The following is a 26,712-nucleotide window of genomic DNA, read 5'->3' on the forward strand; positions in this document are numbered from 1 at the left end:
GCACAGAGCAGGGGCATCCCATGCAACTGTGAGGCCTAAAGTAAGACCTGAATGGTTCTCAAGATATAGCCTGGAGAAAACAGTGGTGAAGGCAGTGGACCACTATCTGCAAAAGACAAGGCTGGAGGAAGCTGCAGGTGGACTCAGAGATTTGAGAGAAGCTCAGCACAGAATGTGATGTGCAATGTGGAGGGTGACACATCGGTGGTGGAGTAGAAGCTAGAGGAAGAGGTGGAGAGAGATGAGGGTAAGACAGAGGTCATGGGCAAATAACAGAGACCTGGGTATGTGCCATGCAAGGAGGATGAGTTTTACCTTCTAGAAAGTGATGGGTTTTAATCAGTGTGGTAACAGGGAGTGATTCATCCTTTAAGGAAAGCACCCTTTCTTTTATGTGGATATAATAATCCCTGTGATGAGTTTTTTATTTTTTCCCCCATGATGAGTTCTTGATGTCAGAAATGAAAAGAATAAACATCTCTACCGATAATTGGGTATGTCGGTCACAAAAGCTTTATGATTCATGGATTTTCCCAATCTGCCTCAAAAAGTGCAGAGCTAAGTTCTGGATTTAAGGACTGTTCTCAGCATAGACTCTCTGGAGGAATCAAAATCATATCTCTGTCTTCATTACTTACTCCTTCTTTTGCAATTTTTAAAGTAAACACAGTATTTGAAAATAACTTTTGAGAAAATGGTGGTCTTTAAATGAAGTTTGAAAAGTTTCAATATAGGTATGAATGCATTTGAGGTTATAGATGACTTATGATTATGGAAGTTTCAATTCCATAAATGTATATATTTGCTTTGTTCTTTTGATAACAATAAAATAAATATTATTGTGGTTCAAAGTTTGGTTCAGTAATAAATACATTATTTCAAAAAAATGTAACTATAAAGTAAAAGGGATTGTGCACACATAATTAAAATCCCTAATCACTGACCTGTGTTATTGCTGGCAATCCTTCATATCTTTTCAGTGTAAAACAATGTGAAACAGGGTCAGCGGCTTTTTCCACTGTTGTTTCTTCTGGATCAAGTTTTGGTGGTAGCATCTTGTCCCAAGGAACCATTTCATAAGCTCTATAAAATTATTAAATAATGACATTTTGTGAAAAATACATATCCAACTAGCATGGTTCCTAACAATATCGCATTCTGTAGTAGGAAGATGTCCTCAAGACTCCTGCCCCTCGTGTACACACTGTACACAACCACTTCCCTTCTAGTGTGAGCAGAGCAAATGAATGTGAGAGGTACTATTCCTATGACAGTTTCTATGGCAAATTTATATGGCAAAAGGGATTGCACACATGTAATTAAGGTCTCTAATCAGTTGAATCTGAGTGACTGAAAAGGTGGTTTATCCTAATTGGTTCTAATCTAAACAGGTGAGCCCCAAAAGAGGCAAGAAAACAACAGCAGACACTCTTTAGTTATCCTTAAACAAAACTGGTGAGTCGTGCAGCTGCACTGAGCTGAATTCTGCAAACAATCCGAATGATCCTGGGAGATGAGGACCCAACTGTCACTGATGTCTTGATTTCAGCCTGAGAAACCCTGAGCACCGAACACAGTGTGGACACGCCAGCACTTTCATCTTATGGAAATGTGAGATGATAAATGGGCATGATTTAATGCTGCTACATTGTGGTAATCTGTTACACACTTTTTTTTTTTCATTTGGTCTCTGCAACAGGACAAGGAGAACATTAATACATAAATAAACTATGGCTTAGAGAACTGAGTTTGTTTGCTTGAGGTCACTCAGCCACTGATGGTCAAAGTTAGGACTCCCATATCGATTACTGGCTTCTGAAGGGTCAGTTATATTCACATGATGTGAAGCAGTTCATCCCCCTCCTCCCTAAAGCCATCTCTGCATCTTCTTCCTCCTCTACCTGTTGCCTCCTCTTGGTCTCTTTTGCGAGCTTCCTTCTCTCCTTTTCCTTGATGTACACATGCCAAGACTCAAGCTCTGCTCTTCTTTTGCTCATTCAATGCTGTGGCTTGACATCCCTGCCTATAAATCATGACAACCAGATGTATTCCTCCAGCCCAGCCCTCTCCCCGCAGACTGCAGACCTACAGACCCACTGCCCATTTGATATATCCACTAGGATGCCTAATGAGCAACTCTGATATTCAGCACGTCTAAAACTGACCTCTCTTCTTTCACGCCAAACCTTCTCTACCTGCCTTCACTGTGATAAGCAATGGCTTCAGTCCACGCAGCTGCAGAGCCTAAAACCTTGGAATCATTCTCCATGCCTCTTTCTTTCAGACTCATACTCTCCAGCCTGGAAATTGTGTTGGCTTTGCTTTCAAAATGTATCCAGAGGCCAACAACTGTTAAAACTTCCTACTGACCTCCTCTTACCTGCTATTACCTCTGACCTAGATGACAGTGGCAGCCTTCTGATTGGTCTGCCAGCTTCTTCTCTCACTCAATCCACTCTGAATCCAACAGCCACCATGACTGTTGATATACACACCTGATCTGGCCACTTCACTGCCAATGCCCTACTATTTACAGTTTCTTAATCTGCCCCATGAGATCTGGGTCCTGGCACTTCCTGACTTCTTCCACTACCGCTCCCTTACTCTGCTGTAGACCCTGGCCTTTGTTCTGCCTTGATAGACACCTCAGTCACATGTCCGACACGGGGCTGTTACTCTGTAATCCCTTTGACTGGAAAACAGTCCCTCCAGACATCTGCATATCCCCTCATCTCCTCCAAGTTTCTGCTCAAATCTCACTGTGCAAAGAGGCCCACCCAGACCTCTCAGTTGTTCCAGAAGCCTATTACCCCACATGGGGCGCCTCTGACCTTTTCATGTTTTACTTTTTTCCTCATTTTTTCATTGACTTATTACCTTCTAAGATATGACCTGTCTACCTATTAGGCTTGTGGCTTAGTGTCTGTCACCCTAACCTCTCAGTTATTCCAGAAGCCTATTACCCCACACAGGCACTCCTGATCTTATCATGTTTTACTTTTTCTCTCATTTTTCCATTGACATTACCTTCTAAGATATAATCTGTCCACCTATTAGGCTTGTGGTTTAGCGTCCATCTCCCTTTAGAGAGAGTACTCACTGGAGAATCTCACAGTCTGGGGCGTAGACACATAACAGATACTTTGTATGATTCACTCCTTCAAACTTATCTGCTCTCCTTTTCTATGATGCTGTACCCTTATCTCATCCTCTCTCTCTGACTATTTCCTTTCTGTTCTGGTTTTATTTTTCTATTAAATGTAGGTTTTTCTCCGTTCAACTGTTTATTTTAGCAATCAATGTAAGTAAGTAAAGAATTGTGTTTGAAGTTCTTTGAAGTCCTCGCAGGACCTTGGATATTGTGCACAGGAAGGAGATGTGTTATTAAAGAAAAAGTAAATCGAAATGTATTTTAAAATCAAATTCTATTGGGAAAAAATGCTTACTTTTGTGTAGAGGACTTGTAAAATGAGTCTTTTGCACTATATTTCTTGTTTGATTGTAAAACTGGTTCTCCATTATCCTAGAAGGGGTGAATAATGTTAAAAAGATAAGATATAAATGAGAATTGCTAACGTTTTCTATTCATGATTCTTTCTTTTCTCATCTTTCTGCATTTTTCTTCTTTCAAGGCACCTCTTGGATCAACCAGATTTAATGGTTTCCTACTGCCCTCTATTATCTTGAAAATTTACATTCTGTTTACACACACACACACACACATACACACACATACATTCCTACTGATTACATTAAAATTTACAAATATATATTGTTCTACTCATCTTTTTAATCTCTGATTTTTGGCTTAATCATTTTTTTAGTTTAAGATTGTAATTTATATAATTAATTCTAGACCTTTCTTATTTTCTAATATACACACAAAAGACTAATTTTTTCTTCCTAGAACACTTTTAACACCTTTTCATAAAATTATCAGTTTTATTTTCAAATTTATGATTTAGGTTAAAACATTTTCTAATTTCTCCTGTGATTTCTTCTTTGACCCATGAATTATTTAGAGTCGTGGTGTTTCATTTTAAAATATTTGATGCTTTCCCAGACATCTTATAGTATTTATTTTTAACTCTGTGGTAGTTAAGGGCTTCCCAGATGGTGGTAGTGGTAAAGAACCCACCTACCAGTGCAGAAGATGCAAGAAGTGGGTTAGATCTCTGGGTGGGGAATATCACATGAAGGAGGATATGATAACACACTGTGTATTCTGGCCTGGAAAACCTCATGGACAGAGGAGCCTGATGGGCTGTGGTCCATAGGGTCACAAAGAGTCAGACACAACTGAAGTGACTTTAGTATGTGGTAGTTTGAGAACACATATAGTAAACTATAGTTACAGACTTGGAATTCTGAACCAAATTTGCAATCCTGGAATAATCCCCACTTAGTCCTAATGTCCTATCCTTTTTATATATCACCAGTTGGTCTTCCCAGATGGTGCAAGTGGTGAAGAACCTGCCTGCCAATGCAGGAGACTGAGGGGATGCACGTTCAATCCCTGGGTTGGAAAGAGCCCCTGGAGAAGGGCATGGCAACCCACTCTAGTATTCTTGCCTGGAGAATCCCAGGGACAGAGGAGCCTGGCGGGCTACAGTCATAGGGTCATAAAGAGGAGGACATGACTGGAGTGACCTAACACGCAAATTCAATTTAGTAAAATTTTGCTAAGAATATTTTTCATATGCCTCTTCATAGGCATATCAGACTAATTTTTGTTGTAGATCATTTTCACATGTTGATGGCAGGCTTCTTTTGTTCTCAGATATATTATTTGGGTCAGATGATATTCTTTCTTCCTTAAACATCCTTTTATTCATCAGTAAAACTATCTAACTCTGGAGTTTTTTCTGTGGAAAGTGTGTTTAATAATCAATTAAACTATTTTAATAGATATAGGGCTACTCAGTTCAGCTCAGTTCAGTCACTCAGTTGTGTGTGACTCTTTCCGACCCCATGGACTGAGGCATGTCAGGCTTCTCTGTACATCGTCAACTCCCAGAGCTTGCTCAAACTCATGTCCATCGAGTCAGTGATGCCATCCAACCATCTCATCCTCTGTCGTCCTGTTCTCCTCCCACCTTCAATCTTTCCCAGCATCCGGTGTTTTCCCAGTGAGTCAGTTCTTCACATCAGGTGGCCAAAATATTGAAGCTTCAGCTTCAACATCAGACCTTCCAATGAATATTCAGAACTGTTTTCCTTCAGCATTGACTGGTTTGATCTCCTTGCAGTCCAAGGGACTCTCAAGAGTCTTCTCCAACACCACAGTTCAAAAGCATCAATTCTTCGGTATTCAGCTTTCTTTACGGTTCAACTCTTACATTCATACAAGACTATCGGAAAAGCCATAGCTTTGACTAGACGGACCTTTGTTGGCAAAGTAATGTCTCTGCTTTTTAATATGCTGTCTAGGTTGGTCATAGCTTTTCTTCAAAGGACCAAGCGTCTTTTAATTTCAAGCCTGCAGTCACCATCTGCAGTGATTTTGGAGCCCAAGAAAATACAGTTGGTCACTGTTTCCCCATCTATTTGTCATGAAGTGATGGGACTGGATACCATGATCTTAGGTTTTTGAATGCTGAGTTTTAAGCCAGCTTTTTCACTCTCCTCTTTCACTTTCATCAAGAGGCTCTTCAGTTCCTCTTCACTTTCTGCCATAAGGATGGTATCATCTGCATATCTGAGGTTATTGATATTTCTCCCAGCAATCTTGATTCCAGCTTGTGCTTCATCCAGCCCGGTATTATGCATAATGTACTCTGCATATAAATTAAATAAGCAGGAGTGTGACAGTATACAGCCTTGACATACTCTTTCTCCAATTAGCAACCAGTCCATTGTTCCATGTCCAGTTCTATCTGTTGCTTCCTGACCTACGTACAGATTTCTCAGGAGGCAGGTAAGGTGGTCTGGTATTCCCATATCTTTAAGAATTTTCCACAGGTTTTTTTGTGATCCACACAGTGAATGTCTTTGGCATAGTCAATAAAGCAGAAGTAGATGTTTTTCTGGAACCCTCTTGCTTTTTCTATGATCCAATTGATGTTGGCAATTTGATCTCTGGTTCCTCTGTCACTCAGACTTTATTATGTCAGTTTTGACAAGCTGTGTTCTCAAGGAATTTGCTGACATAAAGTTGTTTACCATATCCTTCATTAAAAGATAAACTATATTGAGATCTTTAATGAACTAAATCTGATTAATGCATATGATTTGATATTACAGCTATATATATATATATTTTCATGAAACCACCACAACAGACAAGATTCAGAGTATTTATATTTTGAAAAAGCATTTCTCATGCTTCTTTGTATCCATATATCCCTATGTTCCCAGTCCAGGTCAACAAGTAATCTGCTTTTTGTCACTCTATGCTGTTCTGCATTTTTAGAGCTTTAGTTAAATAGAATCAGCTAATATATAATATTTCGTTTCTGGCTATTTTCAGTTTCATTCCTGTTGTCACATATATTAGAATAATAGATCTTACTTGCTGAATATTATTCTATTGTATGGCTACACTACAATGCGTTCATACTTTCACATGCACATGAACAATTTGTTTCCACTTTTTGTCAATAAGGAATAAAGCTGCTCTGAGTATTTATGCTCAAGTCATTGTGTGGACATATATTCAAATTTGCCTTGTGTAAATATCTAAGAGTAGCATGTCTGGACACTTGATAGGTGTGTGTCTAACTTCTGAACAAAGTGTTAAAGTTTCTGCAGTATTTGTAACATTTCACATTCCCACCAGCAGGGTGTAAGGGTTCCAGTGTTCTGGATCCTTGTCAACAGTTGGAATTTTCAGTCTTTTAAATTTTAGCTATTGTGGAGATACACTGTATATAAGTTGTATTTCACTAATGACTCAGCACATTGAGCACTTTTTAATGTGTCCATTAGCCATTCTTTTATTTTTTTGTGAGGTGTCTGTTCAGATCTTTTGATAATTTTTCATTTGGGGTGTTCATCTTGTTCCTGATTGATTTTAAGTGATCTTTATACATCTTAGATACAAATCCTTTCTTATTTATATGATTGTGAATATTTTCCCATTATATGGCTTGCTGATTCATTTTCTTAATAATGCACTTGGAAAATCTAAATATTTCAAAAATTTTATAATCTTAATTTTATATTAAGGCTTATTATATTATCCATTTAAGATTATTTTTTGTACAGGTTAATGGTATATCCAGCTGTTTCTTAATACATTAAAAGACTTTCCTTTCTTCACTAAAACGCTTGGCACATTTGGTGGCTGTATTTCTGGACTCTTAGGTTCCATTAATCTGTATGTCTATCATTTGCCTATTGGTAAGTGGCAACCCACTCCAGTACTCTTGCCTGGAAAATTCCATGGACAGAGGAGCCTGGTAGCTACAGTCCATGGGGTCACAAAGAGTCAGACACGACTGTGCGACTTCACTCACACTCACTCACTGATTATTGTAGCTTTATAGTAAGACTTGAAATCAGGTGGAATAAATCCTCCAACTTGTTATTTTTATTCAAAATAGTTTTAGCTATTTTAGGTTTCCATTGTATATTGATTTTCAAAAAGAAACAGCTCGCATGTTGATTGGAATTGCACTAAGACTAAAGATCAACTTAGAAAGGTCTAAAAAGAACTTAACACTGAGCCTTCCAATCCAGATGAGAGTAAGTTGCTCTATCTGGGTACTTTTTAATTTTTCTCAATACACTTTGTAGTTTTGCCACAGGGTTCCCAAATATTTGTAATTGCTGGTTAAAGTGTTCTTAGTTGACTTTTAAAAAAATTTACTGTGTCCTCATTTTCTTCTGGCTTGTACAGATTCTAACAAGAAGCCTGCTGTCATTTTTATATGTGCTTCTTTGTATATTCATTTTTTCCTCTACCTGTTTTAAGATCTCTTTTATCACTGTTTTTCAGCAATGTGATTGATGTGTATGGGTTTATCTATATTCAGCTTGGCATCTGCTGAATTTCTTGGGTCTGCAGTTTTATAATTTCCATCCATTAGGAATAATTTTGGCCATTATTTCCCCCAATAATTTTTCCCACCTTCTTTTCTCCTCTGAGATTCCAACTACATGTATGTTAGGCTGCTTGAAATTGTCCCACAGTTGACTGCAGATCTTCTCCCTATATTTATTTTGGACAGTTTCTATCCCTATGTCTTTCATTATTCTTTTATTTTGTAGGGTCTAATCTGCTTTCGGAGCTGTTTATCTTTAATTTTAGACACTGTATTTTTCTCTATAAATCCTTTTGAGTCTTGTTTGTGTGGCCAATTTTCCATGTTGTCATGGTTGTGGTCTCCTCCCTACATTCCCTAGCCTGAATGTAGGGAACAAGAAGAACATGTCGTTTCTTCATGTCTGTCACTCCTGTGTCTGGTATTATTGATTTGTTTTTCTCTTGACTATGGTAATATTTTTCTTCTCTGCATAAAAATGAATTTTTTTTATTGTGCATCTGTTTTGCACTTTAGTTTGTTGGTTGCTAGAAGTAGTTTTATACTTAGTATTAGACTCTATTTCAGTGCAAAGTTCAATAATTGAAATCAGTTGGGTGCTTTTGAAGGTTCCTTTTAAACTTTGTTCATTAAATTCCAGAGGAACCTTTAGAGGAATAACTTGATCTGACTAGAGGTGATATCATTCTGAAGCATCTACTGATATCCCATGTACTCTGTGTCTTCCTTCTTTGTGGGGACATGAACCATCCTCTGACTGTCTAGTGTCAGAGAATGATCATGAAGTTCTTTACAATAAGTCTTTGCCCAGCTTTGGTAACTTCCTCTTAAGGACACACAGATCTACACTCAGAGACCTGTGCATTCTTTGCCCCCCACCCAGGTCTCCAGAGCCCCTTCTACGTAGCTCCCTCCACCCTGATATCCTACTCTGCATATCTGCTTGACTTAGTCACCTGCAACTCCAATTTCCTCAACTGCATAAGCATGCAAAGCTTTGTATGATTTCCCTTCCTTAGGCTGTGGTTTGGAAACTGTCACTGTTTTGTCCATTTTGTGTCCACTTTGCTGCCCATTTTCTAGCTTTCTGAGAAGGTATATTCATTCATCAAAAAGAGTTTTACTGGCATTTAGTGGGGAGAAGCTAGGAAAGCTGGTAATGATCCGACAATGCACACAAGGTTCTGCACAACAAAGAATTACCCAGCCCTAAATGTCAGTGGGGCTTCCCTGGTAGCTCAGCAGTAAAGAATCTGCCAGCTGATTCAGGAGATGTGGGTTCGATCCCTGGGTTGGGAATATCCTCTGGAGAAGGAAATGGCAACCCACTCCAGTATTCTTGCCTGGGAAATTCCTTGGACAGAGGAGCCTGCTGGGCTACACAGTCCATGGGGCAAAAATGAGTCAGACACGACTTAGCCACTAAATACCACCACCACCACCACCACCAAATGTCAATTGTGCCAAGGTTGAGAAACACTGGTTTGACATATTATATCCAGTCTATTATTTAGCTCTTCTTCAGGGACTCTAATTATACATATATTGTTTCTTCTTTCATTCTGTCTGGCCTCTGATGGAGAATGAGAGGCTTGTGGAAGTTTCCTGATGGGAGAGACTGACTGAGGGGGAATCTGGGTCTTGTTCTGATGGACAGGGCCATGCTCAGTAAAACTTTAATCCAATTTTCTGTTGATAGGTAGGGCTGTATTCCATCCCTGTTGTTTGGCCTGAAGCCAAATTATGGCAGGAGTAATGAGAATCGTGACCTCCTTCAAAAGGACTCATGTCCACGCTGCTGTGTTCAGTGCCCCTGACCCTTCAGCAGGCCACCCATGCCTCTGCCAGAGACTCCTGGACACTCACAGGCAACTCTTGCTCACTCTCTTGTGGGGACACTGCTCCTTTCTCCTGGCTCCTGGTGTGCACAAGATTTTGTTTGTGCCCACCAAGAGTCTGTTTTCTCGGTCCTGTGGAAGTTCTGTAATCAAATCCCACTGGCCTCCAAAGTCAAATTCCCTGGGGATTTTCAGGCCCTTTGCCAAATTCCCAGGTTGGGAAATCTGTTGTGGGTCCTAGAACTTTCTTAGCAGGTTGAAAATTTCATCAGTACAATTGTTGTGCAGTTTGTGGTAGTCTGCTCAGAGGCTCTGTGGTGGGGCTAATGGCTACCACTTCCAACAGGGCTTCTGCCACATGCTGTGTGTGCCAGGTCTGCAGCAGCCTGAGCCCCTGTCTCCAACAGCAGGCCACTGTTGACCGGTGCCTCTGCAGGAGACACTCAAACACTCAAAGGCAGGTCTGGTTCAGGCTCTGTGGGGTCTCTGGGTCCTAGTGCTCACAGGTTTTGTTTGAGCCCTCCGAGCATCTCTGCAGGGAATGGGGTTTGATTCTAAACATGATTTCACCCCTCCTACTGTCTTGCTGAGGCTCCTCCTTTGCTATTGGATGTGGGGTATCTTTTTTTGGTGGGATCCAACATTCTCCCGTCAATGGCTGTTCAGCAGAGAGCTGCAATTTTGGAGATCTCGCAGGAGAAGATGAATGTATGACCTTCTACTCCACTGAATCCCTTAGAAGAAATGGAGTGGCCCTCATAGTCCACAAAAAAGTATGAAATGCAGTACTTGGTTGCAATCTCAAAAATGACAGAATGATTTCTGTTCATTTCCAAAGCAAGCCATTCAATATTACAGTAATCCAAGTCTATGCCCAAACCACTAAAGTCGAAGAAGCTGAAATTGAACAGTTCTATGGTGACCTAAAATATCTTCTAGATCTTACACCAAAAAAAGATGTCCTTTTCATCATAGGGGTCTAGAATGCAAAAGTAGGAAGTCAAGAAATACCTGGAGTAACAGGCAAGCCTGGCCTTGGAGTATAAAATGAAGCAGGGCAAAGGCTAACAGAGTTGTGCCAAGAAAATCAACTGGTCATAGCAAAACCCTCTTCCAACAACACAAGAGATGACTCCACACATGGACATCACCAAATGGTCAATACTGAAATCAGATTGATTACATTCTTTACAGCCAAAGATGGAGAAGCTCTATACCGTTAGCAAAAACAAGACTAGGAGCTGACTGCACACAGATATTGAACTGTTTATTGCAAAATTCAGACTTAAATTGAAGAAAGTAGGGAAAACCACTAGACCATTCAGGTATGACCTAAATCAAATTCCCTATGATTATACATTGGAAGTGAGAAATAGATTTAAGGCATTAGATTTGATAGACAGAGTGCCTGATGAACTATGGACAGAAGTTCATGACACTGTAGAGGAGACAGTGATCAAGACCGTCTCCAAGAAAAAGAAATGCAAAAAGGAAAAATGGTTGTCAGAGGAGGCGTTACAAATGGCTGAGAAAGAAAGAGAAGCTAAAGGCAAAGGAGTAAAGGAAAGATATACCCATCTGAACGCAGAATTCCATAGAGTAGCAAGGAGAGATAAGAAAGCCTTCCTCAGTGATCAGTGCAAAGAAATGGAGGAAAACAATAGAATAGGAAGGACTAGAGATCTCTTCAAGAAAATCAGAGATTCCAAGGTAGCATTTCATGCAAAGATGGGCTTGATAAAGGACAGAAATGGTGTGGACCTAACAGGAGCAGAAGATATCAAGAGGTGGCAAGAATACAAAGAACTATACAAAAAAATCCTAATGACCCAGATAGTTATGATGGTGTGATCACTCACCTAGAGCCAGACACCCTGGAATGTGAAGTCAAGTGGGCCTTAGGAAGCATCACTAAGAACAAAGCTAGTGGATGTGATGGAATTCCAGTTGAGCTATTTCAAAGCCCAAAAGATGATGCTGTGAAAGTGCTGCACTCAATATGCCTGCAAATTTGGGGAACTCAGCAGTGGCCATAGAATTGAATATATTCCATTTTCATTACAATTCCAAAGAAAGGCAATGCCAAAGAATGCTCAAACTATCACACAATTGCACTCATTTCACACACTAGAAAAGTAGTGCTCAAAATTCTCCAAGCGAGGCTTCAACAGTACGTGAACCGTGAACTTCCAGATGTTCCAGTTGGATTTACATAAGGCAGAAGAATCAGAGATCAAATTGCCAACATCCATTGGATCACAGAGAGTTTCAGAAAGAGAGTTCCAGAAAAACATCTACTTCTGATTTACACCAAAGCCTTTGACTGTGTGGATCACAACAAACTCTGGAAAATTCTTCAAGAGATGGGAATACCAGACCACATAATCTGCCTCCTGAGAAATCTGTATGCAGGTCAAAAAGCAACAGTTAGAACCAGATATGGAACAACAGACTGGTTCCAAATTGGGAAAGGAGTATGTCAAGGCTGTATATTGTCATCCTACTTATTTAACTTATATGCAGAGTACATCATAAGAAATGCCAGGCTGGATGAAGTACAAGCTGTCATACCAATAACCTCAGATAGGCAGATGATATCACCCTTATAGCAGAAAGCAAAGAGGAACTAAAGAGCCTCTTGATGAAACTGAGAGTGAAAAAACTGGCTTAAAACTCAACATTCAAAAAACTAAGATCATGGCATCCAGGCCCATCACTTCATGGCAAATAGATGGGGAAACAATGGAAATAGTGACAGGCTTTATTTCCTTGGGTTCCAAAATCACTATGGATGGTGACTGCAGCCATGAAAATAAAAGACGCTTGCTCCGTGGAAGAAAAGCTATAACAAACCTAGACAGCATATTAAAAAGCAGAGACATTACTTTGGCAACAAAGGTCCATTTAGTCAAAGCTATGGTTTTTCCAGTAGTCATGTATGGATGTGAGAGTTGGATCATAAAGAAAGCTGAGCACCGAAGAACTGACGGGTTTGAATTGTGGTGTTGGAAAAGACTCTTGAGAGTCCCTGGGACTGCAAGGAGATCAAACCAGTCAGTCCTGAATATTCACTGGAAGGTCTCATGCTGAACCTGAAGCTCCAACACATTGGCCACCTGATGCGAATAACTGTCTCACTGAAAAAGACCCTGATGCTTGGAAAGATCAAAGGCAGAAGGGGACAACAGAGGATGAGATGGTTGGATAGCATCACTGACTCGATGGACATGAGTTTGAGCAAATCTGCGAGTTGGTGATGGACAGCGAAGCCTGGCTTACTGTAGTCCTTGGGGTTGCAAAGAGTCGGACAGGACTGAGTGACTGAACTGTACTGTTTCTTTTTTGCATATCTTCCTTTTCAACCATTTTCCCTTAGCTATTTTCAACTAATTCTTTATTGTCTTTTTATTCTCTTGAATGATTTTCATTAGATTTTTAATTGCCTTTTTCTTGGGTTTCATGTAATGAAGTCATAATTTCTGAATAAATCTTTATTTCACCTAAAATTTTATTTGCAAGTATTCTTTGAATTTCTGTATGAAATTTCTGCACTTTTTCACAACCCCAAATGGTTGTTTGAAAATGTATAACAAACTTCGGTGTGTATTACAATGCTCTTCAGTTTTATAGTTGATTTGGGGAGTAACTGTCTTCACTGAAGTATTCCAATTCTTGTTTTCTGTTTTATTACAGTTTAATTCAATCTGTGAATTTCATGTGGTTTATAAAATTTAAAGTTCAATTGTGCCCTCTTTTGTCAGTGTGCTGCTGCTGCTGCTAAGTCGCTTCAGTCGTGTCCGACTCTGTGCGACCCCATAGACGGCAGCCCACCAGGCTCCCCCATCCCTGGGATTCTCCAGGCAAGAACACTGGAGTGGGTTGCCGTTTCCTTCTCCCTTTTGTCAGTGTAGCCAAGTACAATTTCTGTCTTATGTCTATGAGACGAGCAAATGTTCAGTTAGATTAGTTTCCCCTTTCCGAGCAGCAAATTCCTATCAGGCCAAAGTGACCCTAAGTGCTGGCTTAAGTTTCTAATCTTTTATTGGTTCAGTAATTTCTCTCCATTTTATTAGCTTTTTTATATTAAAAAAGTAAATATTAATCTAGTCATTTCCGTTGGAAATATTGTCCCATGTTACTTAGCTTCCATTACTGGTAGGAAAATATCAAGATTTATCTTGACATAAAACTCTATGCTTAAGTTTATTTATTTATTTATTTTTCTTTCTTTCTTTCTTTTTTACATTTCTTTTTTTTCTTTTACTTTATTTTACTTTACAATACTGTATTGGTTTTGCCATACATCAATATGAATCTGCCACGGGTGTACACGAGTTCCCAATCCTGAACCCTCCTCCCACCTCCCTCCCCGTACCATTTCTCTGGGTCATCCCAGTGCACCAGTCCCAAGCATCCTGTATCCTGCATCAAACCTAGACTGGTGATTGATTTCTTACATGATAGTATACATGTTTCAATGCCATTCTCCCAAATCATCCCACCCTCTCCCTTTCCCACAGAGTCCAAAAGACTGTTCTATACATCTGTGTCTCTTTTGCTGTCTCGCATACAGGGTTCTCATTACCATCTTTCTAAATTCCATATTTCAAAATGGATAGTGACAAAAAAAATTGATAGTCACCATCATGTTTCAAAAGATTAATAATATGCTTCATGAAATATATAAAAGTTATTTCTTGTGCATTAAAATATATCAGAAACATATAGATATATAATCCATTTTAATAAAATTTAACATTCTTATGCCTTGAGCTATGTAGGCAAACTCTATCCTCTCCAAAGTTCTATGGCCTAATGTTGAATTATTTTTAATTTTCATTAGTGACAGGAATAGTAATAGCAATATCTAATATCCTGAGTGCTTACTCTGGCTCAGACAGAGGGATGAGGGACTTAGACATGATTTTCTTTAATTATCACAAGACCACTTCAAAATACATACTATATATTTTGTACTCTTTAAAAAATTAATCTTTGAAAAGATTCACCTGCAACAGTACACATAATTTTTAAAGACAAAAATAAGTATGCTTAATGAGTTTTTGCATGACAAGAACTTCAGAATTCGAATTCTAAAATAGATAGCTAGGTAATGCATATAGCCTTGTCATAAATTTATAGCCTTAGATGGAAAAAAAAAAAAAGCACCAGCACCTTCAATACTAATGTCCCCTTTCGAAGCTCTCACAGGACTTATCAGAAAGAGCAATGGATTCTTTGAAGAGTCTGGAGATGGAATAAGCAAAATTAACAAATACGAATTCTCCTTTTGGAGAAATCAAATGGAGAAATCAAATTCTCCATTTCATCTGAATTTCGAATAGTTCAAAGCAGGGAAAATCTCCCCCATTTTAATGCCATGATTTTCTTATAGAAAAAAATGCAGACAAGAATAGACATGAAGTCCTGGCATGGGTGGATGGTATCATGAGTAAAGGAGACACAGGTGACATATATTTTGAACAACCTTTTTATTCCATGGCCACACACCCTAGTATACCTGATGACCTGTGGGAGGTATGCTCCATTCCTCTTTGTGGTAGAATTAGAAAAGGCAAAGGGAGAGGTGGGAAAAGAAGTCAACTTGAGAAACTCCAGATAAATTTAGGCAGATCAACTTTAGGAAGGAATAAATATAAGAGTTACAAAAGTGGAAATAGACTCCTTGAAGATATCCATAACTTTACTGCTAATGGACATGTTTTTTTTTGGGGGGAGTGGTGGTGATGAAAATGTTCAAAAATTAGACTGTGGTAATCTATTTCTGCTTTATTGACTATGCCAAAGCCTTTGACTGTGTGGAACACAACAAACTGTGAAAAATTCTGAAAGAGATGGGAATACCAGACCACCTGACCTGCCTCTTGAGAAACTTATATGCAGGTCAGGAAGCAACAGTTAGAATTGGACATGGAACAACAGACTGATTCCAGATAGGAAAAGGAGTACGTCAAGGCTGTATATTGTCACCCTGCTTATTTAACTTATATGCAGAGTACATCATGAGAAATGCTGGGCTGGAAGAAACACAAGCTGGAATCAAGATTGCCGGGAGAAATATCGATAACCTCAGATATGCAGATGACACCACCCTTATGGCAGAAAGTAAAGAGGAACTCAAAAGCCTTTTGATGAAAGTGAAAGAGGAGAGTGAAAAAGTTGGCTTAAAGCTCAACATTCAGAAAACGAAGATCATGACATCCGGTCCCATCACTTCATGGGAAATAGATGGGGAAACAGTGGAAACAGTGTCAGACTTTATTTTGGGGGGCTCAAAAATCACTGCAGATGGTGACTGCAGCCATGAAATTAAAAGACACTTACTCCTTGGAAGAAAAGTTATGACCAACCTAGATAGTATATTCAAAAGCAGAGACATTACTTTGCCAACAAAGGTCCATCTAGTCAAGGCTATGGTTTTTCCAGTGGTCATGTATGGATGTGAGAGTTGGACTGTGAAGAAGGCTGAGCACCGAAGAATTGATGCTTTTGAACTGTGGTGTTGGAGAAGACTCTTGAGAGTCCCTTGGACTGCAAGGAGATCCAACCAGTCCATTCTTAAGGAGATCAGCCCTGGGATTTCTTTGGAAGGAATGATGCTAAAGCTGAAACTCCAGTACTTTGGCCACGTCATGCGAAGAGTTGACTCATTGGAAAAAATTCTGATGCTGGGAGGGATTGGGGGCAGGAGGAGAAGGGGATGACAGAGGATGAGATGGCTGGATGGCATCACTGACTCGATGGACTTGAGTCTGGGTGAACTCTGGGAGTTGGTGATGGACAGGGAGGCCTGGCGTGCTGTGATTCATGGGGTTGCAAAGAGTCGGACACGACTGAGCAACTGAACTGAACTGAAAGCCACATAGGAAGATTCAGAAATATATCCAGCTTTAAAGTTTGACTTTATCTTTGTGGTTAAGTCAGTTGCTTTACATCACTGGGTTTCAGCTTTCTCAAATAATGAGATAAACACATTGTTTTGTCTAGAAGCAGGAACTGAAACATTTTTTTTTTCAATTAATACATGGTAGGAGTATTGCAGGTGAAGTGTAGAATACAACAAGGAGAGGACACTAATGGGAATGTGGTTTCAGGTGAAGTCTAGCTTTATTCTTTCTTCAAGGAAGTCAGTCACTGGCAAGTCCAAGTCCAGCTGGTGGCCGTCAGACACTTGGTGTCCACTGCCTGCTGCTTGCCGGGGAGGTTGCACTTGCCAGTAGAGGGGGCCTGGGTTGAACATACCATCATCCACTACTCACCCCTCTCCCATAGTGTTGCTGTAGGGATGCACAGACAATGAGACTATACAATGACTGTGAACTTCTGCACAGGGCCTGACAGGTAAGGAAGGAGTACTTTATAAATGGTAGCTATTAAAAAAAAACAAAACAACTTATACGCTAGTTGACTAACAATGCTGTGATAGTTTCAGGTATATAGCAAAGTTATTCCATTATACATTTACCATTCTTCTTCTAATTCTTTTCCCATTTAGGTTATTACAAAATATTGAGCAGAGTTCCCTGTGTATACAATAGGTCCTTATTGGTTATCCATTTTAAATATGACAGCATGTGCATGTCAATCCCAAACTATTCCTATCCCCACCCTTACCCTCTAGCAACCATATGTTTGTTAGTTCTTTAAGTCTGTGAGTTTGTTTCTGCTTTGTAAATAAGTTCATTTGTATCATTTTAAGTGCTATCAACAATATTTCTCTTTTTCTCTTACTTTGCTCAGTATGATAGCTATTTGCTTAAAGGACATAATATACCAAATACACAATGAAATAAATTGATTACAAATATTATATAACCCATCTAGTAAGAAATTCTTACTGTACATGTTGCTTCCTCATCAAATGTATATGGGTAATTTATTGAGTGTTCTCCATGATGCGGCTGGGAAGGAGTAACTTTCAGTGGGCTCGTCCAACCTGAAAACAAAAATGTATGTGGTTTGAGTACATACATATGAAATATATACAAACAAAATGCAACAGAAACTTATTTTTCCACCAGAACTGATTCTACTAGAAAGCTGAACTTAGGTGGTGTTTATTTTTCAATGGGTTATCTAAAAACTTTTCTCACTGAGAACAGAACAGCTCTGAAATTTGTATTTTTGGATGATTATAATTTTGTACAATTATCTGATACTTATTACTGTAAGAGATCTCTTGGGTACTATTAGTCTGTATATGTGCATGTAGACATGCTGGAGATGGTGGTGACAAAGAAGTTTACTATGTAGATAATTCAACCTCATGATAAGAGACTAGCAAATATAAAAGCTGCCTCCAACAAATATTTACTGCCCCATAAATGAAAGAGGATGAATATTTAAAGACAGAAAACAGGTTTCCTGGTTTTTAGGTGCTCATGAACAAATGGAAAAACAGACATGTCAAGTAGGTGATGCAGTATAATGTGCTAACTCTAATAACAGTTGAGCTCTGAGTGCTGAGGGAGTGCAGAGGAGGGACATCTAATCCAGCCAGATTGCAGAAAGTTAGGAACATCTCCCTGACAAAAAAGACCTGACTTTTGACAACTGATTACAACTCGGTTAACAATGGAAGTGGCGGAAGTAGAGTCATTCCAGACAGAGGAACAGTATGTGCGATGGCAGGCTAGACCTGTTGAACAATATCAAAACTCTTATGATAAATTACTGAAGGTTGGGTATAGCTACATGTTGAAATGGCAGCCAGTGAATGGTAGAAGAGAAACGAAAGAGGTCAGCCAAAGTCAGGACATGAAAGTCTTGGACTTAACCTTCAGAGAGATGGCCATTACAAAGTTCTTAATCAGAGAGACTGATAACTTTGCAAATTACTCTGGTTTGGACAGATGAGCGTAGGTGTAGATAATGGTTGTACCACAGAGATCCTTTCCCTACTGCATGGGGGCTTCTAATTTGGTCCTCTATTTTTTAACTTGGGGCTTCCCTGGGAGTTCAGCTGGTAAAGAATCCACCTACAATGCAGGAGACCCTGGTTCAATTCCTGGGTCAGGAAGATCCCCTGCAGAAGAGATAGGCTACCCACTCCAGTATTCTTGGCCTTCCCTGGTGGCTCAGCTGGTAAAGAATCTACTTGCAATGCAGGAGACCTGGGTTCAATCCCTGGGTTGGGAAGATCCCCTGGAGAAGAGAACGATTACCCGTTTAGTATTCTGGCCTGGAGAATTCCAAGGACTGTACAGTACATGGGGTTGCAGTCAGAAACGACTGAGCAACTTTCACTTTCAACTTTTCAACTGTTTACCTTTGCCCCATAAATTAATCTAACTTATCAGATGATGAAACTAAAATGTTAAAATGTGGGGCTAGATGGACAGTACATAGATGTTTAAACATAATTAGAGGGGTTTGGGATAACACAGGAGTACCATGGTTACCATGGATACCAATCTGGTGGAGCTCTATAAGAGAGGGCTGCAATTTTTAGGGCTTAACATATATACTTCCTGGCTAAGATGCCAGTGGGACCTCATGAATTATTTGACCCCCTCTGAGTCTTATTTTCCTCACCTTTAATGACTGCTGTCACAGTTGTAAAAACTAGAACTGTATTTAAAGGAACTGGCAAATTGGCATGAAGTTCACATCTTTATTAATTATCAATTAGGAACTGTAACATTATTAGTACCTATAGAAGTAATATCATTTTCATAATGATGATGAAGATTCAGTCAGTATTTAACCAAGGAACTCAGGACAGAATCTGAAAAGAGAAGTGGCAATGGAGGGCTGGAGAATTGGGACCCTCTGTGGATCCTGAAGGGAAGTCAGAGAGTAGCACGTGAGAAGGCCTTTAACAGCACTGCTGACTGTGAAGATGGAGCCAGCCATGTGAGAGGGTTCCAGGAGCACAGTGTGTCCCCTGGACATCAAAGAGCAAGGAAGCGGGTGCCTCAGATGTCAGGGACTGAATTCTGCACAACTGGAATAAACCCCACAGCAGATTTCCCCCAGACTCTCTAGACATAAACAAAGAGTACACCTTGATTGTGGCATCGTTGGATCTCAAACAAAGAACAGAGTGGCTTCTGACCCACAAACTTGTGAGTAATAAATGTGTTTCATTTAAAGCTGCTCAGTCTGTGGCAGTTTGTTACAGTGACAAGAGAAATTAATACAGAGGCAGAGGCAAGAGGCCAAGAGGCAATGCAGATTTCCACAATCATTTCAGTTTTGAGAATGATAATTCTGTGACTCAGTAGGCCAAAGAAAATCCTCCAGAAGATTCTCATGGCAACAGCAGACAGGTGGCACTTTTTGGTATCCTCTGATTTGAAGCCATTTTTACCAGACGCTTAGAAAAAACAAAAGAAAATAGAAAAATAAGAAAACTAAAATTCTGATTTAAAGCCAGAGTAGAAGTAAACAGTGGGGAAGGAAATGGCAACCCACTCCAGTGTTCTTGCCTGGAGAATCCCAGGGACGGGGGAGCCTGGTGGGCTGCCGTCTATGGGGTCGCACAGAGTCGGACACGACTGAAGCGACTTAGCAGCAGCAGCAGCAGAAGTAGACAGGGCAATGAATTACGGCTACACTGTATTAATACCTCAGGGGCTCCACACTTGCATCTAAGTATGATGATACCCTTTCTTTTAACTGTTTCAGGATCTACTGCTGCACAACAAACACCTCCAAACCTGGTCATGTACACAACCATTCATCATCTCCCGGGATTCTGAAGCTCTCTCTGTGATATGGCATAGCTCCAACAGCTGGAAAGGTCCAAAATGACCTCCCTCACATGGCTGGCAGGTTGCTGTTGACTATTAGCTATGAGCTAGGCTGGGCCTGAAGACCAGTGCCTGTTATTTTTTTCCTATGGATCTAGATTGGGTCTCTCACAAAATAGTGACTGAAACTTCAGGGGAAGAATCCCAAAAGGACCAATCTCAACGTGCAAGTACTTACTAAGCTTCCACTTGCATCACACTTGCTAATATCTTATTGGTGAAAGCCACTCACGTGTCCAAGTCCAGAGTCAAGGTGAGAAGGAAACAGACCTCATTTCATGGTAAGAGAGGCAGCAAGCACACATCAGAAGGGGGTGAGTTGCCAAAAGCACTTTTGGGAACAGCTATTACACTCTCCTTCAAAACCCACAGTCTCACTTCACCACTTTCATACCAAATACATATCTAAGTCTTTTGTCAAGGAAAGCACTACAGTATTTCCTCATTTATTAGATATTTAACATGTTCAAAATTGTGATTTTTTTTTCATTGAATGGGTTTTCTGTGTAACCCAAAATTATATGAGTCTGGAAAAGTCTATCATGAACACTATTCTCCTATAGGCTTTATTTTTATTATAAAGTATTTCTATAATATGCTGCCTTTAAGGAAACCAAAACATTACAAGAAAGATTTGAGGGCTATTCTATGTATTTTTAAAATTCATGTGTTGTCTCTCCTCTAATGGTTATACTAGGTCTTTTATACACACACACACACACACACACACATACACACACATACACATATGATACCCTTTGTAAGTTATTTTCCATAAATTTTCTCTCTCAATATAGCAAAAGGTAGGTGAATTTCAAAGAACCAAATTTAGGTTTAGGTTTTTTTTTTTTTTACTACTTTTCTATTCTCTATTTTATTTCTATAAACCAAATATTTGACCTTCAAACTATATGATGCAAATATTGACAGACTTGAAGGGAGAAACAGCTGTACAATAATAGTTGAAGACTTTAGAACTCTACTTTCAATAACGAAAAGAACAGCCAAACAAAGATCAGTAAGGAAATAGAGGACTTGAACAATAATTTGATCCAACAGACATATACAGAACATTCTAACCAACAGAACACCCAAGCAGAATACACATTTTGCTCAGGTGCATGTGGAACATTCTCCAGTCTATACTGTAGGGGACAAAGCAAGTCTTGGTAAATTTAAAAGGACCAAAAGCATGCAAACTATACTTTCTTATCACAACCAGAAAACAATAAAATGAAATAAAATTAAAAATTGATATATCAAAATTAAACACCACACCCTTAAAAAACCAATGGGTCAAAGAAGAAATAACATGGGAAATTAAAAATTATCTTGAGACATATGAAAACAAAAATACAACGGAAGTTATGGGATTCAACAAAAGTAATGCTAAGAGGAAAACTTATAGGTATATAAATGTTTATATTAAAAAAGAAATAGATCTCAAATCAACTACCTCAACTTACACCTTAAAAAAAACTATCAAAAGAAGAAATTAAACCCAAAGCCAGATGAAAACAAAATAATAAAGATGAAGTCAGAGATAGAATAGAGAATAGAAAAATAATAGGGAAAATCAATGAAAGCAAGAGTTGGTTCTTGAAAAAAATCAGCAAAATTGATAAGCATTTAGCTGGGCTGATTCAGAGAAAAAGAAAGAAGACTTAGATAACTAAAATTACAAATGAAAGAGGGGAACATCAGACAGCTGATGTTTCTTGGAGGAGGTCATTGAGAGGCTGTGACCACCCACTGGCCCATGAGCTGAACTCAGGCAATCCAAGGCTCTGAGTCCCCTCCCTTGTCCATAGAATGTATGCTCTGTCCACTGTTTGCACAGCTGGAGCTGTTTCAAGGATACAGAGCAGAGACTAGAGTATGGTTGTTGACGCCACAGTGTACATGATTGAGCCCTGTCAAGTCTTCTATGTAGGCTTTAAGATTTTGGCAGGCAGGTGTGGAGATCGACTCATCTTAAGGCACCTATGACAAGCACCATAAATAATTTCTCTGCTCATTTAACCTGCCACCCACCCATCGGGGCTGTCTGCCTCTTCCTCTTTGCCCTTGAGTACAGGTTCAGTTCTGTATTTCACCTGAGGAACTCCTGAGATTTTGAACCAACAATTTTATAGAAATAAAAAGGATTATAAGAAAGTACTATCAACAGTTGTATCCCAAGTAACTTTATAATATGCATGAAATGGATAAATTTCCTAAAAACACATGACCTACCAAGACTGAATCATAAGGAAACAGAAAATATAAACAGATCTGTACTGTATAATTTTCTCATATGAGGTACGTAAAGTAGTCAAATTCAGAGACAGAAAGTAAACTGATTGCTAGCAGGTGAGAATGGGGACAGTAAGGAGTTGTGTTCAATTGACATAGATTTCAGTTCTGCAAGATGAAAAGTTATGAAGATCAACAGTTGTGATGGTTGTACAATAATACATTTAATACTGATAAACTACACACTTAAAAATAGTTAAGATGGTGACTATCGAGGGAAGGCTTGTGTACCCCCAAATTCATGGTGCAGCTCTTACTAACAATATGATGATATTTGGAGGTGGGGCCTTTGGAAAGTAATTAGGTTTGGATAAGGCCATGGAAGGTGTGGCTCCCATGACAGGATGGAACCAGGTACGAAAAAACAACTCTACAAAGTTAGATGTCTAGATAAGGTTAAAATAGGATAAAAAATCAGCAATATAACCTTTCAGGATCTTGTTTTGATATCTAAGAAAGCCCACTGGGATGTGATATAATTAATTCTGATAAGATATCCTTGTTTATCAGAATGTATGAGAAATTGTGTATATTAGGTTGGCTAAAATCTGAAAGTACTTATTATTTATAATTAATGATTATTTCCAGAATCCATAACATCGTTGATAGCATAGGACAAATTATATTGAATGCAATCCCTAAACTTTGATTGCTCTTTGAACTGTTAGAAGCCAGTAACAGCTACTATTAATTAAATGCTTTACCAGGTTCCATGAATTTTGCTAAGTCCTTTGCCTATCTTAGTTAATTCAATTCATACAATTTTATAAGAAAATTCACATACAAAGGAACTGAAAATTCTGAACTTTGCTTATCTTTCTAACATCTAACAAATTTATTGTTTCATTCCTTTCTGTCAGATATTTTTACATGAATAACATTAAATAGCCCTTGTAATTATTTTATAAAGTATAACTAGTATATCAATTTTACAAATAAGGATACACAGGCACAGAGATGAGCAATGGCTCCTGGGTCATAGTGCAAGTAAGCTTTCTGCCAGAATTTGAGTGCAGATAGTCAGATGGGAAGCCTGGTATGCTGCTGTCTATGGGGTCGCACAGAGTCGGACACAACTGAAGCGACTTAGCAGTCGCAGCAGCAGCAGCAGCAGCAGCAGTCTGACTCTAGAGCCTATCTTTTGAATTCTATTGTATTGATCTAAGCAGTGACAGAGAGGCTAGATGAGCTCTATGCTTGGTTCTCAGTGCACATCTGTTAACCCTATGTTAGTCATAGGTTAGCCTTAACAAATTATTTCTTCAACCTCTAGCGTACTGGAATGTTTTTGACAGTGTACTCTTCGAAAAAGTCACCTCCCCAAAAATCAACAATAATGTTCTTAAAAATTACACTAGGCTGTGATTTTCTGTTTACAAGCAAAGTGACATACTTGTCTAAAATAGGACAATGAAAAATAATTTTGATTCCTTTAAAGAAGTGTCCTTGACAGTGACTATTTTAATTATACATTGAAACATTAGCAAAAGACTGAACTTAAGCTCCTTTCTTGACAGAGAATTGGGCCACTAGTGCAGAATCAGTGAAAATGTACTAAGGCTGTGAGATTGACATGAACTCATCAGTGGTTCCTTCAGTGTGAGGTGCATTTGCTTCTTGTAATATTTTATTACCTTAGATGGTATTTCCAATGAATTATAAAAAAAATAATTGACCTCCCTGGTGGTTTAGTGGTAAAGAATTGTGGGTTCAATTTCTGGTTGGGAAGATCTGCTGGAGAAGGTAATGGCAACCCATGCTAGTATTCTTGCCTGGGATATCCTATGGACCGAGGGACCTGGTGGGCTTTAGTCCATGGAGTTGTAGAGTCAAACATGACCAAGTGACTGAACAACAACAAAAATAATTCTTTCTTAAAAAAGGTATTGAACTTCGTATGCATTATTTACATGAAAATTCCAAACTAAGGAATGTCTCCAAGCCCACCTGCTGAGGCCACAACTGTAGTGCACATTAAAAGTGTACCTATTATCCTGCACTTCTCTCTCACTAAAGGGCTCTTATCTCATTTAAAAGTTGCATCCAGAGGGAGTAGCTTGGGACCACTACCTTGTGGGGCTTTGCACTGCTACTACCTTTCGCCTTTACTCTTATTCCCTTCCCGGCCCCAAGTGCCTATGGCTTTTTTTTATGGAGGAGTGGCAGGAATTGTTGAGTTCCCACTGCCCCGAAAAATGGTGATGTCACAGTTTCTCCACACAGCCTCCCTAGGCCTCTGGTCTGTGGTTGGGTGCTCCAGAGGAGCAGGGAAGTGGGCGCAGCCCCGGAAGGCTAGTGCAGGCTCAGCATCTCTTGCTACAGCACCTGGCCTTTTCCTTTCCCAGATGCTCAAATGTGTTAATCTCTTTTCACTCCCTGCCTGTCAGACACATTCCATACAGGAACACTGCCTATGGTTTTTCTCCAAAAGTGTTTCTCAGCACTTCTGGACCAGGCTTGTGACACTCTCTGGGGGTCTTAGAGAGAACCCATAAGGTGCAGCTGTCAGTAACTGTCATCAATTCTGCCTCCAGGGCTGTCATCGAGTAATTTATGCAGGGGTTGCCTCTCTTCAGCTCTGGTTCTTACCAGACCCTCAAATTTACTTTCCACTACTTTCTCACTGCATTTCAGCCCGTGTAAACTTTTTGATAATCATCAGCAAATTTATTTTTTCCAAGGGAGACAGATAAGGTGGCATGATATGCAATTATCAGAGTTAAATATATTCCTTTGTGGCAAAATTAGGTTATCTGTATGTTTAGAATAAGTTATCTGATATACACGTCGTGTTTGTCACTTACACCAATGAATGCACTTTTGGAAAACCACTTTTTTTACAAACAGGTATATAAAAAGCTTATCATTCTTACTACATTTTCCTTACAGTCTGTAATTTAAAAATAAGAGTTCCTTGTTTGGTTCTTTACAATTTTATGTCAAATGAACTGCTAAGTACTGAATGAATCTTAGATCCATGCTCTTCTGTCATCTGAAAGTTTTAAAAATTACAAAGCCCATATCATTTCATTTACCTCCAAGTCTTGCTCTGATGGAAATGTCTGGTACTGCCCTGGAATTCCACCTTCTGTCCTGTTTCAGTTCTTCCAATAAAATTGTTTTCCTTTTTAATGTAGTCTGAAATCCTGTGTCTGGCCTGGGAACTCGATGTTGAGGTTTCACATCGCTGAAATCTACTAGGCTTGGTATGGTCCTGCCAACACCAGGCTTTAGGTCAGCATCACCACCAGGACTCAAAAACCCTGAACAGGCGTCATGTAAGGGTACATCATCCCGAAGTGGAAATAATGGATAATCTGGCCCATATGGTGGGGGATATGGATAGTGTAAATGACAGTCCGGCAGGACTGAAGGGGGATAAGGGTGAAATTTAAGAAAAGTAGGGTTGCATTTCTTCTCCATTCTGCCATAGTCATGTCTGTCCTCAACTCCTTTCACAAAAGGCATGTTCAGTTTTCTTAAGAGAGCACAGTAGTGGGGGTAATCTGTGTTCTCAACAGCCTTTGCTCTTGAAAGGAAGGATCCTTCAGAGATACTTATCTTTCCAGGTATAAGCTGTGAATATGTATCCATGGCCTCTCACTTTAAAATTGTGGATTGACAGTATATTAATTGTTTCTGATGGCTTTTCTGTCTTTAAAAAACTATTATATTTTTAATCACTGAGGACTGGTCAAACTAATAGAGTTATTGATTTGGCTTTCTCAATGCCAATAGAGTAGGTTTTTTTTTTTAAGGCAAATATTTTTTCTCCACTAAAGGAAGGGACCAGCACAGAAAAAAACAAAAAACAGAGCC

General features: G+C 39.3%; 1 protein-coding gene across 1 annotated transcript in view; it reads right to left on the minus strand.

Annotated features, from left to right (window-relative positions):
• The window catches only part of SPATA48 (spermatogenesis associated 48), a 63,607-nt gene extending 37,120 nt beyond the window's left edge, over positions 1-26,487 (minus strand). The window contains exons 1-4 of the mRNA XM_040260940.1: positions 25,929-26,487; positions 17,683-17,780; positions 3,447-3,523; positions 945-1,083 (exon numbers count right to left, since the gene is read on the minus strand). Coding sequence (XP_040116874.1) covers positions 945-1,083; positions 3,447-3,523; positions 17,683-17,780; positions 25,929-26,487 — 873 coding nt within the window. The remainder of the gene's footprint in view (positions 1-944; positions 1,084-3,446; positions 3,524-17,682; positions 17,781-25,928) is intronic.
• Positions 26,488-26,712: the final 225 nt, after the last annotated feature.

The sequence above is a fragment of the Oryx dammah genome, unplaced genomic scaffold (assembly GCF_014754425.2).
Source record: "Oryx dammah isolate SB20612 unplaced genomic scaffold, SCBI_Odam_1.1 HiC_scaffold_18, whole genome shotgun sequence".
Lineage (NCBI taxonomy): Eukaryota > Metazoa > Chordata > Mammalia > Artiodactyla > Bovidae > Oryx > Oryx dammah.